The sequence below is a fragment of the Triturus cristatus genome, chromosome 6, assembly GCF_964204655.1.
Source record: "Triturus cristatus chromosome 6, aTriCri1.1, whole genome shotgun sequence".
Classification (NCBI taxonomy): Eukaryota; Metazoa; Chordata; class Amphibia; order Caudata; family Salamandridae; genus Triturus; species Triturus cristatus.
The window spans coordinates 176,609,663-176,625,011 of NC_140589.1; the positions used below are offsets into that span (position 1 = coordinate 176,609,663).

The following is a 15,349-nucleotide window of genomic DNA, read 5'->3' on the forward strand; positions in this document are numbered from 1 at the left end:
GATTCCGATGTATCTCGTGATGACACCTCAGTCGGTTTTTGCTGTAGTAGTTGTTTTCTAGGGGCATCGTATTTTCTGGCAAACGTTAGAATTCTCCCCGATTCATAATCGTTCTCGTCCCTTAAAAATTTGGTTTGCTTGCGATGTTTGATGACACTTTCATAATCTATTAGCCGCTTCTTAATGCCCTGTTGTAATTCCTCCTTCTGCTTCACATCTTTATCCAATGCAATTAATGCCTCAATTTCCTTGATTTCATCGAGTAGTTTCTGTCTGTCACTCCAGGCATATTTAATCAAAATTTTCACCATTCCTTTTGCTGATTCAGTTGTATACTCAGCCCATTCTTGTAATAATAGGGGATCTGGGTGTTCGTATGACGGTGTGGTATAAATGCGCAGCCCCCTTGGGATACGATCACAGTCTATATATCTCTGCAGCGAGGTAGCCTCCCACCATTTCCTTGTTTCTTTTTTGTAAGTTTTCTCTAATTTATTAAAGAGGGTTTTAAGATTGCTTTTTGCCGCTCCAGCTCCCTGTGTTTCCTTCGGATCGATATCCGCATTCCGCTTCGTTCTTGAAAAGAGCCCTTCAGCTGCCTCCTCTCTCTCTCGGTCAGTAAACATTACAAGTTACAATGTTTCAATTTTGAAACAAACGTGTGCGAAGACTGTTTCAGGCAATCCTGAGTGCCTACGTGCCTGCCGCTACTGCGTTCTTTAAAACAAGAAGCTAGCTTGGGTTTTACTCACCAAACGGGGATCTACCGATGGCTCCGCGTTCTCCAACCCGCAGCCCCTGGTGTCTTCCCGCTGGCTGTACACCCCTTCCGCTCCACTTCAATTATGCTTGCTTTCGATAAGCTCCAGGGATTCTTCGGAAAAAAAAAAAAAAAATATATATATATATATATATATATATAATATATATATATATATATATATATATTATATATATATATATATATATATATATATATATTATCTACTGGCGGTCGCCAGTAGATAGTTATAGTTAGGACCGAGTTTCCATAGGAAATCTCAAAATTCTATTTTGAATAACTTTGGCGCCGGTTGACGAATCCTCGCGAAATTTTCAGAACAAATGGGGCGCTCCGTTCAGCTCCTACCCTGAAAGTCTCGGGGTGATTCGTCAAGCGGGGGCCGAGAAAAAGGGGGGGTCCCAAAACGCGTTTTCCCCATGTATTTTTCCATAGGACCTTTAGTCGCAGCTACAGCCCGAACGGCTGAACAGAATTACTTGAAATTTGGCAGAGAGGTAGCCATAAGGTCAAGGAAGTGCCTTTGCAGGTCTGGTGTAAATCTGTTCAGTATTTCCTGAGAAAATAGCATTTAAAAGCATATCAATATCTATACGCGCGCAGCGTGCGCGCACCCTGCCGTGCGCGAGCGCAATTCTGATTGGTTGTTAGATGTCGGTAAACATTTGGATCGGTCGAAACCAGGAAGTGTCGGCCGCCATTTTGTCTCTCGCAGTCTGAGGGGGTAAAAAACAAAGGTGGAGAACGTGAAAAGGGGGCAGGGTGGACAGTTCCTGACCCCCTAGCCTTTGTCAGGGTGTCCCAGAAGGACCCCCAAAGGCCAAAAAAAGATTTAATTTTTTTTTCGAAAAATCGCGGAGTGCGCGCACCCTGCGCGCACGGTAGAAACGGAAAAATTCCGCGAAGTTCGCGCACGGTGCGCGCAAGCTAAAAATTCCATTAAAAAAAATACATACATAAATTAGCATTTAAAAAACCTTTGAAATTCACTGAAAAAACCATAGGTTTCAGGCATGTTATAGTTAGGAATTAGCATTTAAAAAACCTTGCAAATTCACTTAAAAAAACATAGGTTTCACACATGTTATAGTTAGCTGGACATTTCACTCGTAAAAAACCAATGAAATTCCCCCGTTATAGTTAGTGCAGGAAACGATAACTCACGCGACCGCAATCCTCTGCTGATGACGTCAGATATTACATCACTGATTACATATGTGTCTTTCTGAAAAATAAATAATAGGAATATATGTATAGCTAAAGATTAATGGAAGAAGACATGGGTAAATAAGTGTCTAAATACAGTGATGTAATATCTGACGTCATCAGCAGAGGATTGCTGTCGCGTGAGTTATAGTTGCCTGCACTAACTATAACGGGGGAATTTCATTGTTTTTTTACGAGTGAAATGTCCAGCTAACTATAACATGTGTGAAACCTATGGTTTTTTAAGTGAATATATATATATATATATATATATTCACTGAAAAAACCATAGGTTTCACACATGTTATAGTTAGCTGGACATTTTACTGATAAAAAACCAATGAAATTCCCGCGTTATAGTTACTGTAGGCAACTATAACTCACGCGACCGTAATCCTCTGCTGATGCTAATACTGTATTTAGACACTTATTTGCCCATGTCTTCTTCCATTAAATTTTAGCTATACATATATTACAAATATTTTTTTTTCATAAAGACACATATGTCATCAGCAGAGGATTACGGTCGCGTGAGTTATAGTTGCCTACAGTAACTATAACGCGGGAATTTCATTGGTTTTTTATCAGTAAAATGTCCAGCTAACTATAACATGTGTGAAACCTATGGTTTTTTCAGTGAATTTGCAAGGTTTTTTAAATGCTAATTCCTAACTATAACGTGTGTGAAACCTATGGTTTTTTCAGTGAATTTGTACGTTTTTTTAAATGCTAAGTTACTTTACGCCATTTGTGGCGTGCGCGCCCACTTAACGCAGTTCGTTCCGTGCGCGCACGGTGCGCTTCGCGCACCGCGTGTCCACGTTACGCTAGATGGGCCCTGAACGCACGATGCGCTTCGCGCACCGTGCGCACATGGAGGAAACATATGATGAGTATCGTTGTGACAGGTAAAATATTTGTTTTGTAATATAAACATAAGCCATGCACAACTGGTGTCCTTCGGGCACCAGTTGCACACGGGGCGGGGAGAATGGGGATATATATTTTTTTTTTTTAAATTGTCTACCGTACGCGTACGGTAAGCGTAATCGGCGAAATTTTCGGAAAAATTAAAATTGTTTTTTTTTACTTGGGGGATCGTTGGGGACTCCCTCGACATGGCTAGGTGCTTGGGAGCTGTCTAAACAGCCCCTTTACATGTTTTTTGACTTTGTTATTCAACACCCTGTCAGAGTGCGAGAGAGAAAATGGCGGCCGCCGCTTCCTGGTTTAGACCAATTCGAATGTTTACTAAGATCTAACGGCCAATCAGAATCGCGCTCGCGCACGTCACCGTACGCGTACGGTAAGCGCACCGTAAGCGCACCGTAAGCTGGCTCTGATATATATATTGATTTAAAGGCTATTTTCTCAGAATCTACTGAACAGATTTACACCAAACCTACAAAAGGCACTTCCTTGACCTGGGGACTACCTCTCTGCCAAATTTCATTAAATTCTGTTCAGCCGTTCGGGCTGTAGCCCTGTCTAAAGGTCCTATGGAAAAATGCATGGGAAAAACGCGTTTTGGGACCCCCCTTTTATCTCAGCCCCCGCTTGACGAATCCCCCCGAGACTTTCAGGGTAGGAGCGGAGCATAGCGCCCCACCTATTTTGAAAAATTCGCGAGGATTCGTCGACCGGCGCCAAAGTTATTCAAAATAGAATGTTGCGGATTTCCTATGGAAACGTGGTCCTAACTATAACTACCTACTGGCGACCGCCAGTAGGTAATATATACATATATACATATATGTATATATATATGTGTGTGTGTGTGTTTATGTTCATTCGTCATTTGTTTCTTTCTATTTTGAAGGCTGTTATAGACATTGGATATTTTAGACAAAGGATCAACTTTTCTTACATTGAACATCAATATAAAATGGTACAACGTTATGTCTGTCAGAGGGATAACACTGTTTTAAGTACAAAAAAATGGTTAATCCTTTAAATTTGAACACTAATACTGAATGATAAGTTTAACTATGGTATTCTAAACATTGCAATTGGACTGCCATACGTTATTATGTTCATTTGTTTGTTCTGTTTTTTTGTACGAAGACTGCTATACACACACATACATTTTTGGTGAAGGGTCAGCTTCTCTTCCATTAAATAACAATAAAATATAGTGTAAAAAATAATTTCAAATGCGTGCACAGATGAAAGACCAATTGTGCATCCATAAGTATCCATAGAAAATATTTGTTGTTCCTACTCCTAGGCATATAAAGTATTGAAGAAATTGTACTATAACATATTGGAAACATGATTGGTTCTGTATCTCCAAACTGATAAGAGTCACCAAATTGATTCCTCATAAGGAATCGTATACATATATATCTATTGATGGTCCAAGGATGGCTTGTGCCTGGTTTCCAGGAGTGGGGTGCAAAGGTGGGACTTTAACCTCAGGATATTCTGGATTCCTGTCACTGTCTATTATTTGGTTGATGTCTTAAAGGTTACATTTGTGTCAAACAATTACATACACCAGTCCTCTGTCATGGAGGGAGGGTGGTAGTAATGTATTAACTCCCACCTGGGAAAGTAAAAAAAAAAAAGAGTTTCTGTGAGCATGGCTCGGATCTGCCCCTGGGAAGTGCTAGCTGGATAAAGCTATACTTTAACTGCATTTGCCCTGATTGTTAGGTAAATGACAAGTGTGGGAGGCCGCAGGAGTCGGAAGGAGGTTGAACCTTTAACTCAACGTGGGAATTTGACCTCTTATGTGTCTCTCACCATGCCATAGGGACATTAGCAGGATCCCCTGATCCTGATACTTTGGTGCTTACCACATATGTGCTTTTTGGCATATTGCGAATGACCAAAATTGACAGACCCAAATGGAATTAACTAGGCACATTTAACCAGTCGATGTGTTTTAGTTTGAATAGTGCCTTACCCCAAAAAATTACAAACACTCTATGATGACAATACGAGTGTGTGCTATTCCTCTGCATATTGTTTAATAAAAGTCAGGGTTATTTCCACCTGGATGACCCCTCAGACACAAACTCTGCCAACCTCCTGGAACAAATAGACAACATTCGAATTGCCCGGTTGGTTACAGACCCCAAACACAGAGCAGGACACACGCTGGACCCTAGCTTCACATCCAGCAACAGAGTCAAATACAGCCATACCACAGACTTCACCTGGACTGACCACTACATCATCCACTTCACAATCACAGGACCACCTCGCACCAACCCCACCCGCCCAACACCTCGTTCTGCAGCTGAGGCAAAGTTACACAGAGCCATTGGACAAATGTCCTCAACACCGCCCAGCCTAACAAAGCAACCAACATGAAACAGGCACTCCGGATCTTCAGCACCTGGATCACCAACCCCGCCAACCGAGTTGCCCCCATCAAAACAGCCAAAACTCGCACATCCACCAAAAAAGCCAGCTGGTACACACTGGAACTCAGCGCATAGAAACACATCTGCAAACAACTGGAGAAAAGTTTGTGCACCAGCAGAGACGATACAGACTGAGCCACCTTCAAGTCAGCCCTCAACAAATGTCATCAACGACTCAAAGATATGAAAAAGGACACCCAGCAGACCGTATAGAGGCTAGCGCCAACCACACCAAGGAATTCTTTAGCATCCTCAGAGAGCTCTCCTGCCCAACAGCCACCGAGCACACGATCCCTCCCTCACAGGAACTCTGCGACGCTCTAGCAAATCACTTCCACAATAAGATATCCACCATCTACAGGAACTTTGAGCCCCAACCCACTGACCTCCTCGGCCGCCTCACTCCTATGGAAGTCTTCCCCGACCAACATCTCACCGCATGGGAACAGCTTACCACACCGGACACCACAGTCATAATGAACTCCATCTTCTCAGACGCACCCACTGACCCCTCACCCCAACACCTTTTCAACCTAGGAAGCAAAGAGATCAGCCAGCAACTCACCACCATTCTCAACACATCCATCACCTCAACCACCTTTCCAGAAGCATGGAAACACACAGAGGTCAGACTTCTTGTCAAGAAACACCCTGCAGACCCCAGCGATCTCCAGAACTACTGCCCCCTCTCGCTGCTCCCGTTTCCCACCAAAGACCTGGAGAAGGCCATCAACCGCTAGCTCACTGAACACCTGGAGAGAAAGAACCTGTTAGACACCTGCCAATCCAGTTTCTGAGCCGACCACAGCACCGAGACCGTCTTGATTGCCACCACAGACAACATCCACACCCTAATCGACAGAGGAAAATCAGCTGCCCTGATCCTTCTTGACCACTCTGCAGCATTCAACACCATGTCCCACCACACACCCATCAAGAGACTGCACCAGATTGCAATCAAGGGAGTCGCACTTGGATGTATTGCATCTTTCCTCATGAGACACACACAGAGAATCCGCCTCCCCACTTCACCTCTGAAACCAGGAGCACCATCTGCAGCATCCCTCAAGGTTCATCCCCCAGCCCCACCCTCTTCAACACCTACCTGACACCTTTCGCCAACATCGTCAAAAACCATGATATCAACATCATATCCTAGGCAGATGACACTCAGCTCATCCCCTTCCCCTCTGCACACCCCACCACTACCAAGACAAACTTCCACAACTGCATGAAGAACGTCGTCCCCTGGATAAAGGACAACTGTCTGAAGCTCAACACGGACAAGACCGAAGTGCTGATCTTCAGCAACCATACCTTCCTCTGGAACGACAGCTGGTGGCCTGCTGAGTTCGGACCTACACAAATATCAAAAGACCAGGCCCAGTATCTTTGACATCATCCTGGACAGCAAACTCAATATGAAGTGACAGATCAAAACAGTCTCTTCTGCCTGCTTCCACACCCTCTGCATGCTCTGAAGAATCTTCAAATGGCTCCCCACAAGCACCAAAAAAACAGTGACACAAGCCCTTCTCACCAGCTATCTGGACTACGGCAACGCACTATACGCAGATGCAGGAACCACCACCGTATTCATGAGAAGGCTCCAGACTATGCAGAATTCAGCGGCCAGACTGATCCTCAACCTGCCCAAACAGACTCACATTACCCAGCACCTGAGAAACCTCCACTAGTTCCCCATCCAGAAAAGATGCTTTTTCTAACTACTGATATACCTACAAAGTCCTCCAAGACCAAGGACCAGCATACATGAACCACTGCCTGAACTTCCACCAACCATCCAGAAACCTTCCTTCCGCCTTCCTCACCCTTGCATGGGCACCACACATCTACCTTAGCCACTGCGGAGGCAGCTCCTTCTCCCACCTTGCTGCCAAGTCCTGGAATGCCCTTCCTCTCTCCAACTCTGAACATCACCCTCGCTGATGGACTTCAGGAAAAGGTTCTAGACCTGGCTTTTCGACTAAGCCCAGAAATCCAACGCCAGCATATCCTTACGGGTGAAAAGCCGCACTCTCCAAGTACTGATTGATTGATTAACTGATTCCAGGCCTCACATGACCACCGAGACTTCTATGCTCTCCAGAGCAAAGGGCTTTTGTGATTTTCATGGAATTGTGCAAAAAATTAGACCATTGTATCAAATATAAAACTACTTTTTACCAATGCCCTGTTAGGTCTTTGAATATTAATATTTTTGTTCTACAGAAAAATATTTGAATATAAATAAAAATGAATACAAGGCACAAGTTTGTTCTTGAAACTGAATGCATAGAATAGTGCATGGGGTATGTGCTAGATTTGTTGAATAGCAATACATATCATCCTCATCTGTGAAGTTATCTATAGATTACAAGATGTGTCACGATATCTTTGCATGCATTCCTGTACAATTTCAACTACCAGGAACAAGATGACAGTGTGTATTATTTTTGGGGTCTTCTTGAACAGCAACTATTGTAGATGTTCTGTCTGAGCTGTACCTGCAACTCATTATATGCTATATTTTATATGCAGTACTCGGCAACGTTCGATAACTTTGCTGCTGGAAATTACTTGCTGTTGCAGCATGAAGACTTGCCATCGCATGTGGATGTAAGGATCACTTGTGGAGGACGGCCAGGCCAATCACTTCAGTTCCCACCCTCTCCAAGTAATAACAAAGGCTGTGATTGGTTCTTTGATAGCCGAATAAGGAAGCTAATGTATCTGGGTAAGTAGCTGCACTGCATTCCTACTGGCTGCGCTTTGTATAGATTCCTCGTAACTCCTTAACAAGAGATATAACTATTACCAACCCCAATGCAACTGGTGTCAATTTTATAGAATTAGAGTGTGATTGGGTCAGCCCTGCGAATATTCGATCCTGTTGTATACGCAGGGCACGAGTCGGGGGTACACGCGGGTGGACGGCGTCCACCCACTTATTTCTTAGGGGGGATGCCGTCCACCCTGCCAACAAGTTGGGCCCCACTGATAAAGATGCTGAATTCGTCCCGGTGTAATTTCCAAACACCGGGACACTTTCAGCAGCACCTGCACAACGTTATCTGCTTTCGATCAGCAACAACGTGCTGGCGGGGCGCTCTTATTTCTAACTCCTGCTGGCTCTTAAAAAAGGCCGAGTCTGAGGGGTCACCAGGCCTCCTTTTGTTGGAGTCTCCTGGCTGGCAGCAGTCAGGAGCCTCACACCCAGAAGCAAATGCAGCAGAGGAGAAACAAAGGATCACACCTTGTTGGCACTTCACACATACTTAAGAGAGGCAGCTTTTCACTTTGTGCAGGCTCTGTTTAGGAGATATGCATGTGCTGTAAGAATGTCAGATGCATTGGTCTTTCCCAGTATTTTCACAAAATAAATAGCATTTATATAGCGCTTACTACCCCTGAGGAGGCGTTGTAATAATTTACATATCACTATTTTTTCTTTTAAAGCACTATGGCTAGAGGAAACTTTACACTGACAAAAGGCAACGTTTTATGTGTAGCGTATAAAAGTGTGAATCTTCTGCCTAATTCAGGAGAGTTTACAAGTATACTCGAAATGTGCTCCAATGTACTCATGATACACCTGCTAAATATGTATGTGAGGGCTTAAGATCTGATGTCACTTCTTGTGATGCCACTTCCTGTGATGTCACGCACGTCACGTGGCGTGATGTCACGCGCTGTGATGCCACTTGCTTACTGATTAACGAGGTTAGTCCCCCCACCATTTCTCTTTTTTAGGACTTGTGCCCTGTATATACGTCACACAAAGACATATCTAAGCTCACCTGCTCAGGGGCTTCTAACGTTGGGCGAACCACTGTTTAAGTTTTTTCATTTTCAATCAATATAACATACCGCATGCACACTGGGAGAAGCAACACGCCATTTTCAAGAAAGCAAAGTGTATAGTGGAGGGGGCACGCCTGTTCTTTTTCCCAAGTATCCGCCCACATCCGGTTTCTACAGCAACGTAGCATAAGTATGTTTAACACCTCAGCTCGCTGTTCGCTTCCAGTAACCCCTCGACTGCCATTTAAATGACTTTATCTCCACGACACTTTATTGTGCCTTTTTAGTTTCCATGCATAATGGATCGAGTCTAAGATTCCCTGCACCTGCACCAGCAGTTTTTCATTGGTTGGTTGGTTGGACCGTAGGACCATAAATGAAGACACTCACAGCAGACCATATTTAATAGCCTCGTTTTAATATACGGTGGCTCTAGGTGGCGCTGTTGCTCCAGGTCTGTCTCCGTGAAATACCAACCCTGTTACACTGCTCTGCCGATTCGAACTCGCACTCTCGCAGATGACTCGCCGTCGCATCCCTCTTGATCATTGGTCAGGGGAGAGCTTTTTGCGATGCTGCGAGAGGGGAGGCAGGCGATATTGAAGTGATGGTTTTCTTACACATATCTTGCTTAATTTGTATTTTAAAAAAACAGTTGCTCCAGAGCCACACCATTTGTTTTTCGTAAGAGCTTGCAGCGAGCGCTAACTAATAATGCTGATGTGTTGCTGAATTCCAGTCCTGCCTAGCATTGAACCCACCTAATGTATCCTCCTCCCACCACAAGTCTTGTCTGTAGATTTCACTCTTTCATATTTTTAACTTTCTCTAGATTTCCTCGTTGTCTCTGTTTTCCTGTCTTTCCTTATTCCCTTCCTTCTGATTTCTGCCTGTCTGTTCTGCCTTTCTCTCTGTTACTCTGTGGCAAAGTGTTTGAGGAAATATAAGTCCTTATCCTAAAAAATGAGCTCTGGGGCGCACCACCTGCAACCTCCGGCACAAATTAAGCATGACTGAAACCTTTTAAAATGTACCAGTTCACCCACTCATCGCTACAACTGCGCTTCACATTCGGATGTCTCCAGTTTCATGTACAGGCCCTAATTAATGTTCATGCTTGCAGCTCCTTGTTTGACGTTCGTCTCCTGATTTCAGGAATCTATAATTATGAACTTGCCCTCGTTATGTACTTTTACAGTCTTTATAATGCCAGGGGACTTGGTGTCTCCGTTCTCTGTCTGGTACGGGAGGAGATGTTTCTAAACAACGATGGAAAGTTTGCTGAGTTCTTAACTAAGTTACCAGTGACTGCGATCGGGATGTATTACCCTCCTCCTCCGTCTTCCTCAAGACAGTCACCCAGGTTCCAGTCACAGAATTCACCCATATAAAAAAAGTCCCCACCCAATATGGGGGCCTGACAGGAAGTACCTGTCACCTGACCTATAAGGGTGGGGCAAACACAGGAAACATCCTGGGCCTTATTTATGAGGCCTTGCGACAGTTTTGCACTTCCATTGCGTCACTTTTTGTGACGCATCGGTGACGTAAAAACATGCCTCCTGTTGCGCTCTATTTACAAAGTGACACATCTAAGCAGATGCGTCACTTTGTAAACCCCTGCACTACATTATACCTGCGTATAAAATAAAATATATCAAATGAAACGGGGACGGGCCACACAGCCCCCCTCCCCAGGCAGTTTTTGGACCCAGGGATCCCATCCTCTAGGGTCATGCCAAAATGTGATAAGGGGCGCGACCCCCCTTCCCGGGCAGATTTTGGCCCCCAGGGGCAGGCCATGTATCCTGGGTGCCCTGGAGCTCACCCAGGGCACCCATTGTGCAGGATCTGGACTGCAGGGGGAGCGTCAAGGCCCCCACAGTCCCAGCTGTCTCACCACCTCCTGCGGGAGCCAGCATTGCTATTGCACACAGGGGCTGCTGCAAAAGCAGCTCTCTGTGTGCAAAAGCAAAAGTTTCATCCTTTTCCCTGCCCGCATGTCTGTGGACAGGGAAAGAGATGAAACCTCCCCTTCCAGCGGGCAGGATCACTTTGACCACTACTGCCCACTGGAACTGGAGTGTTTGCTTTCGTTTGCTCCAGCCAAGCAACAGCAAACAGCTATGTCCCAGTGGTGTGCACCCCGGACATAGCAGGAGCCAGCCCTGGGTCATTGCAGTCCCCAGGACCATAATTGCCTCCAGGAGGGGGCCGCCTGGCCCCCTCTTTAATGTTAATTGTAACCCCAGGGAGGTGGTGGTCCCTGGGGCCGGGGGCTGCATGGATCCCTATTTAATGTTAAATGTAGCCCCTGGGAGCTGGTGGTACCAGGGCTCGGGGGTATGCATGGCCCCCTCTATTCATTTAATTAATAGCCCCGGGGAGGTAGTGGTCCCGGGGGTGTGTCCGTACTGCCCCCGCCATAATGTTAACATAAGCCATGGGGAGGTGGTGGTCCTTGGGGCATAAAAATGCCCATGGAGGGAGACCATGTACATCCCCTCCATTAATTTAATAAAGGAGGCATGCCCCTGGGACCTAGCCCACCCGGATGCTTTTTCAGAAACAAGTGCGGAAGACCACACTTGTTTATTTTTTTTTCACCTGTGATTTCGCAGCAAAATTGAAAAAAAAATGTTTTAACCTCCAGTGGGACACCACCACCACATCTACCCTGCCCCCTTTTCTATATTTTTTACGGTTTTTGTGGGACTCAGCTGAAGCCAAGTCCCAAGATGGCTGCCAACACTTCCTAGTTGAAGTGTTAGCAGCTAATCAGATTACAGCACGGGAACTGTCGGATCCAGGGAGGATCCGCGCCCTTAGATATATGATTTTGAATTTTGTTTAATATCTCTAAAACTATTGAATGAATTTACACAAAATCACAAAAAGGCACTTCTCTGGACCAATATCTACCTTTCAGACAAATTTGGTGTAATTCTGTCAAGCGGTTCGGGCTGTAGTCATGTTAAAAAAACATATGGGAACATAGGAATAATTGCGTTTTGGGACCCCCGAAACCCCCTTTTTCTCAGCCCCCACTTCACAAATCACCCCAAAACTTTCAGACAACAGCTAAAGTGAGCGTCAAATCTTTGGGGAAAAGTTTGTGAAGATTCGTCTAACAGTGCTAAACATATAGGCAAAATAAAAAACACCTTTCCTATGGAAACATGGTCCTAACTATAACTACCACCCAAACTATAACTAGACATATATGGTGTGACGTATACCAATCTGTATTTATTTATAAATAGTAAACTTCACAATATTGTTATATTCTGCCGTGCATAGGAATAGAAACCGTTGTGCAGATTGAGTGCTGTTCAATGAGGGTACAGTGTTTGATCCACTAAAATAACCGTATCTAATGATGCTAGGGAAATGGAATTACCAAAAAACCTTCCTCCTTCCACTGTATCTGAGATCCTTCTGCAGTTTCTGGGTTACACTGACAATTCTCTGGCAACCAATGGGACTTTGCTAAGAATGTTTAGGTGCACTCACAATTCCAGTAGCCGGTACTTCACAGCCTTCGGGAAGAGACTGAGAAGATATTGGTAACACGTGGGAAGCCTTGCATCTTGATTGCAGGAGAAATGAAAATAAGAAAGAAAACATGGTTTTGTTGACCCTTGCTTTCCACCAGTGCCGCAATGCTGGATAAATGCTAGCCTCGTCCAGCTGGTTGGAATGATTCTCGAATCTGTGGGAACTCAGTGCGTCAGCATGGGGAGACATTTAACAATCATAGAGCTCTACTACTAACACAGCTTCTAGAGTTCCCCAGATTCCAGAACTGTTTTCATCATCTCACTAGGCCTTTCAGTTCAGGAAAAAGTCACATTTAAAGTCATGATTGTTTTTTTACTTTTGATCCCAGTTTCACTCCTTACTGGTTGAGTCTTTGGGTCCAGGAGGTTTTGTCCTCTGGGTACCCGCTCCGGCTACAAGTTCTGACTGTGACCATCTAGTTCCGAGATACAGCCTTCTTGAATCTTGGCACCTCTTGGGTATGTTGTTATGGGTGGTCTTCCCAATGTTGGACCCAGCTGCCATTTACTGACTTCAAAATCAACCAGTCCTTCAACAGGTATTATTTCAGACCTGTGCTAAGAACACAGGAACCCTCCCCCTAGGAACACACCACTGGTAGTGCCTCAACTGGCACACCTATACACTGATAAAGTGGTGTTTGGCATCCCGAATAACTCTCTATATTTGAGTGTGTATTCTGGTTCAGCCTGACAGAGTTTTGGGGACTCTACAGTTTATGGACTGTTTTATTGGACACGCAAAACAATGGCTCAAACCCACTCCATTATCCCGCTTTGCACCCACAGCAGTGAGGAACTAGAGCAGAAGATAGGCATATCCAATGGAATACATGATATCACACGGACTGGTAACTCTACCCTATTGTTTGCAGTTGATAAATTAAAAATGATAGTAAATTCATGAGAAGAGCTCTAACCATTAAGCCAGGGATTTCAGTGAATCAAGTCCATTCGACAATTAGCCCGTGTAAAAATATTGTTCATTGGGTGCAATGTTATTTCATGACTGCCTCCTCTGCCCACTGCGCGTTGCAGGGTTATTGCTCAGAACTGCCCGAATGTACATTCCTGCTGTGTGCAAGTTCCCATCTTAGCAGAGCAATATTTTGACTCTTGAAAGGCCCCTGTCTCTGGCCTCAGTTAATCTGTCATAGTACATTTTCCACACCTGTGTTCGCTCTTGTGGTCAGCTTGGTGAATCATTCAATAGGGACCTTCCACTTTACACCAACCATTGCACCAATCACCAATAACTAAGATGTCGCACGGTAGCCTGGTGGGTTTGTGTTGCTGCACCTCCTGTTCTCAGTGGAGGACTAGCTCTGGCTTCAGTTTGCTCAAACACAGTCATGCATAAATGCTGTTTTTATGCTATAGCAAAGTAAAGCCAGACCTGTTGCTTTGTAAAGTGTTTGTTGTTGTACAGCATGTAGATTGATAGGATCTGAAACTCTAAGTAAATGTCTTTATCCAAAAATATTCCCCCAACAGGCTAAAGAGGTGTACCAGAGGTGTGCCCGATTTCTGTCCAGACAGCCTTTGTATCATTTTGAAAGAGACCTTTATATGCGAAATAAAGCCATCAATTTACCTGATTGATCTTGAAAACCTCCGAATAAAGTCATGCACATCGAGGGGTGCTGGAAGTAACACTGTGTGACCCATGGACCCGGATGACATCCCAGGATTCTGCCCATGCCCTACTCTCAGTCCCCCCTAAGCCGCTTATGAGTTGTCGAGGGGCAGGGAAGATGTGTGTAGAAATGTCGAAAGGAGTGCCCCAAAGATGCTGTTTACTTTTTACCATGGGTGGCAGCTGCTACCTCTGATACCCTCCTAAAATGAAAAAAATACTACAGGTAGAAAAATATTCTAGTGTGCTACCTAAGGAACACAGCTATTTATTTCACAGTGCAATCATATTTCAGGTGACTCCACCAAACTGCTGCAAAGTATGCAGCCTGTGTTGGCTTTTACAAAAATTTTGAGCAGATACTTTTTTACGCGTTTTTTTTTATTTTTACTTACAGCAGGGGTATGATATAATTAGTCAACCAATTAATCCAGCCTACAAGCTTTCTAGGATTCTTTAGCTGTCACTCTCGGCCCAGCCCGAGGCCTGCATTTAGCCTCCATCTCTTCCCCTGTCCATGTGACTCCGTCGCCATGGCTACCAGCTACATCTGCTGACAGCCCACTCTGCCTTCGCTACAAAACGGCGAATTTCACGGTGCGGCCTTATCTTCATTGGAGAACAAGCCGGCCCTGTGAACAAGAGTCCGAATTCAGGAGCGCGCTACAAGGGAAGCCTTTCTTTGATGCCCGGGTTTGTCCGGGGCTGCTCCGTTTTACTGCCCTCCTGGTGCCGGGGCTGCCAGCCTTCCATCAAAAATCACGAAATGGGGCAGAGATAATGAGCATGTAGCATATCAAAAGGAGGGTGTTTGCCTGGCCTGAGTGGGGAGGCTGTAAGGGCCTTCACACAGCCGCCGCTTCAAAGCCAGGCAGGCTGCCCTGTCAGCAGGCGGATAATGCATCATTTGTTACCACTTTGACTTATGCAAAAGGTCTGGTATGTTAGAGCCCCGGCTCCCAGACACAAGTCCCCTCTTCCTGCTCGTGTG

At 44.9% G+C, this 15,349-nt stretch overlaps 1 protein-coding gene across 1 annotated transcript in view; it reads left to right on the forward strand.

Moving 5' to 3' along the window:
* The window catches only part of PKHD1 (PKHD1 ciliary IPT domain containing fibrocystin/polyductin), a 1,788,124-nt gene that overhangs the window by 1,455,647 nt on the left and 317,128 nt on the right, over window positions 1-15,349 (forward strand). The window contains exon 48 of the mRNA XM_085609531.1: window positions 7,900-8,095. Within this exon, the coding sequence (XP_085465657.1) occupies window positions 7,900-8,095 (196 nt within the window). The remainder of the gene's footprint in view (window positions 1-7,899; window positions 8,096-15,349) is intronic.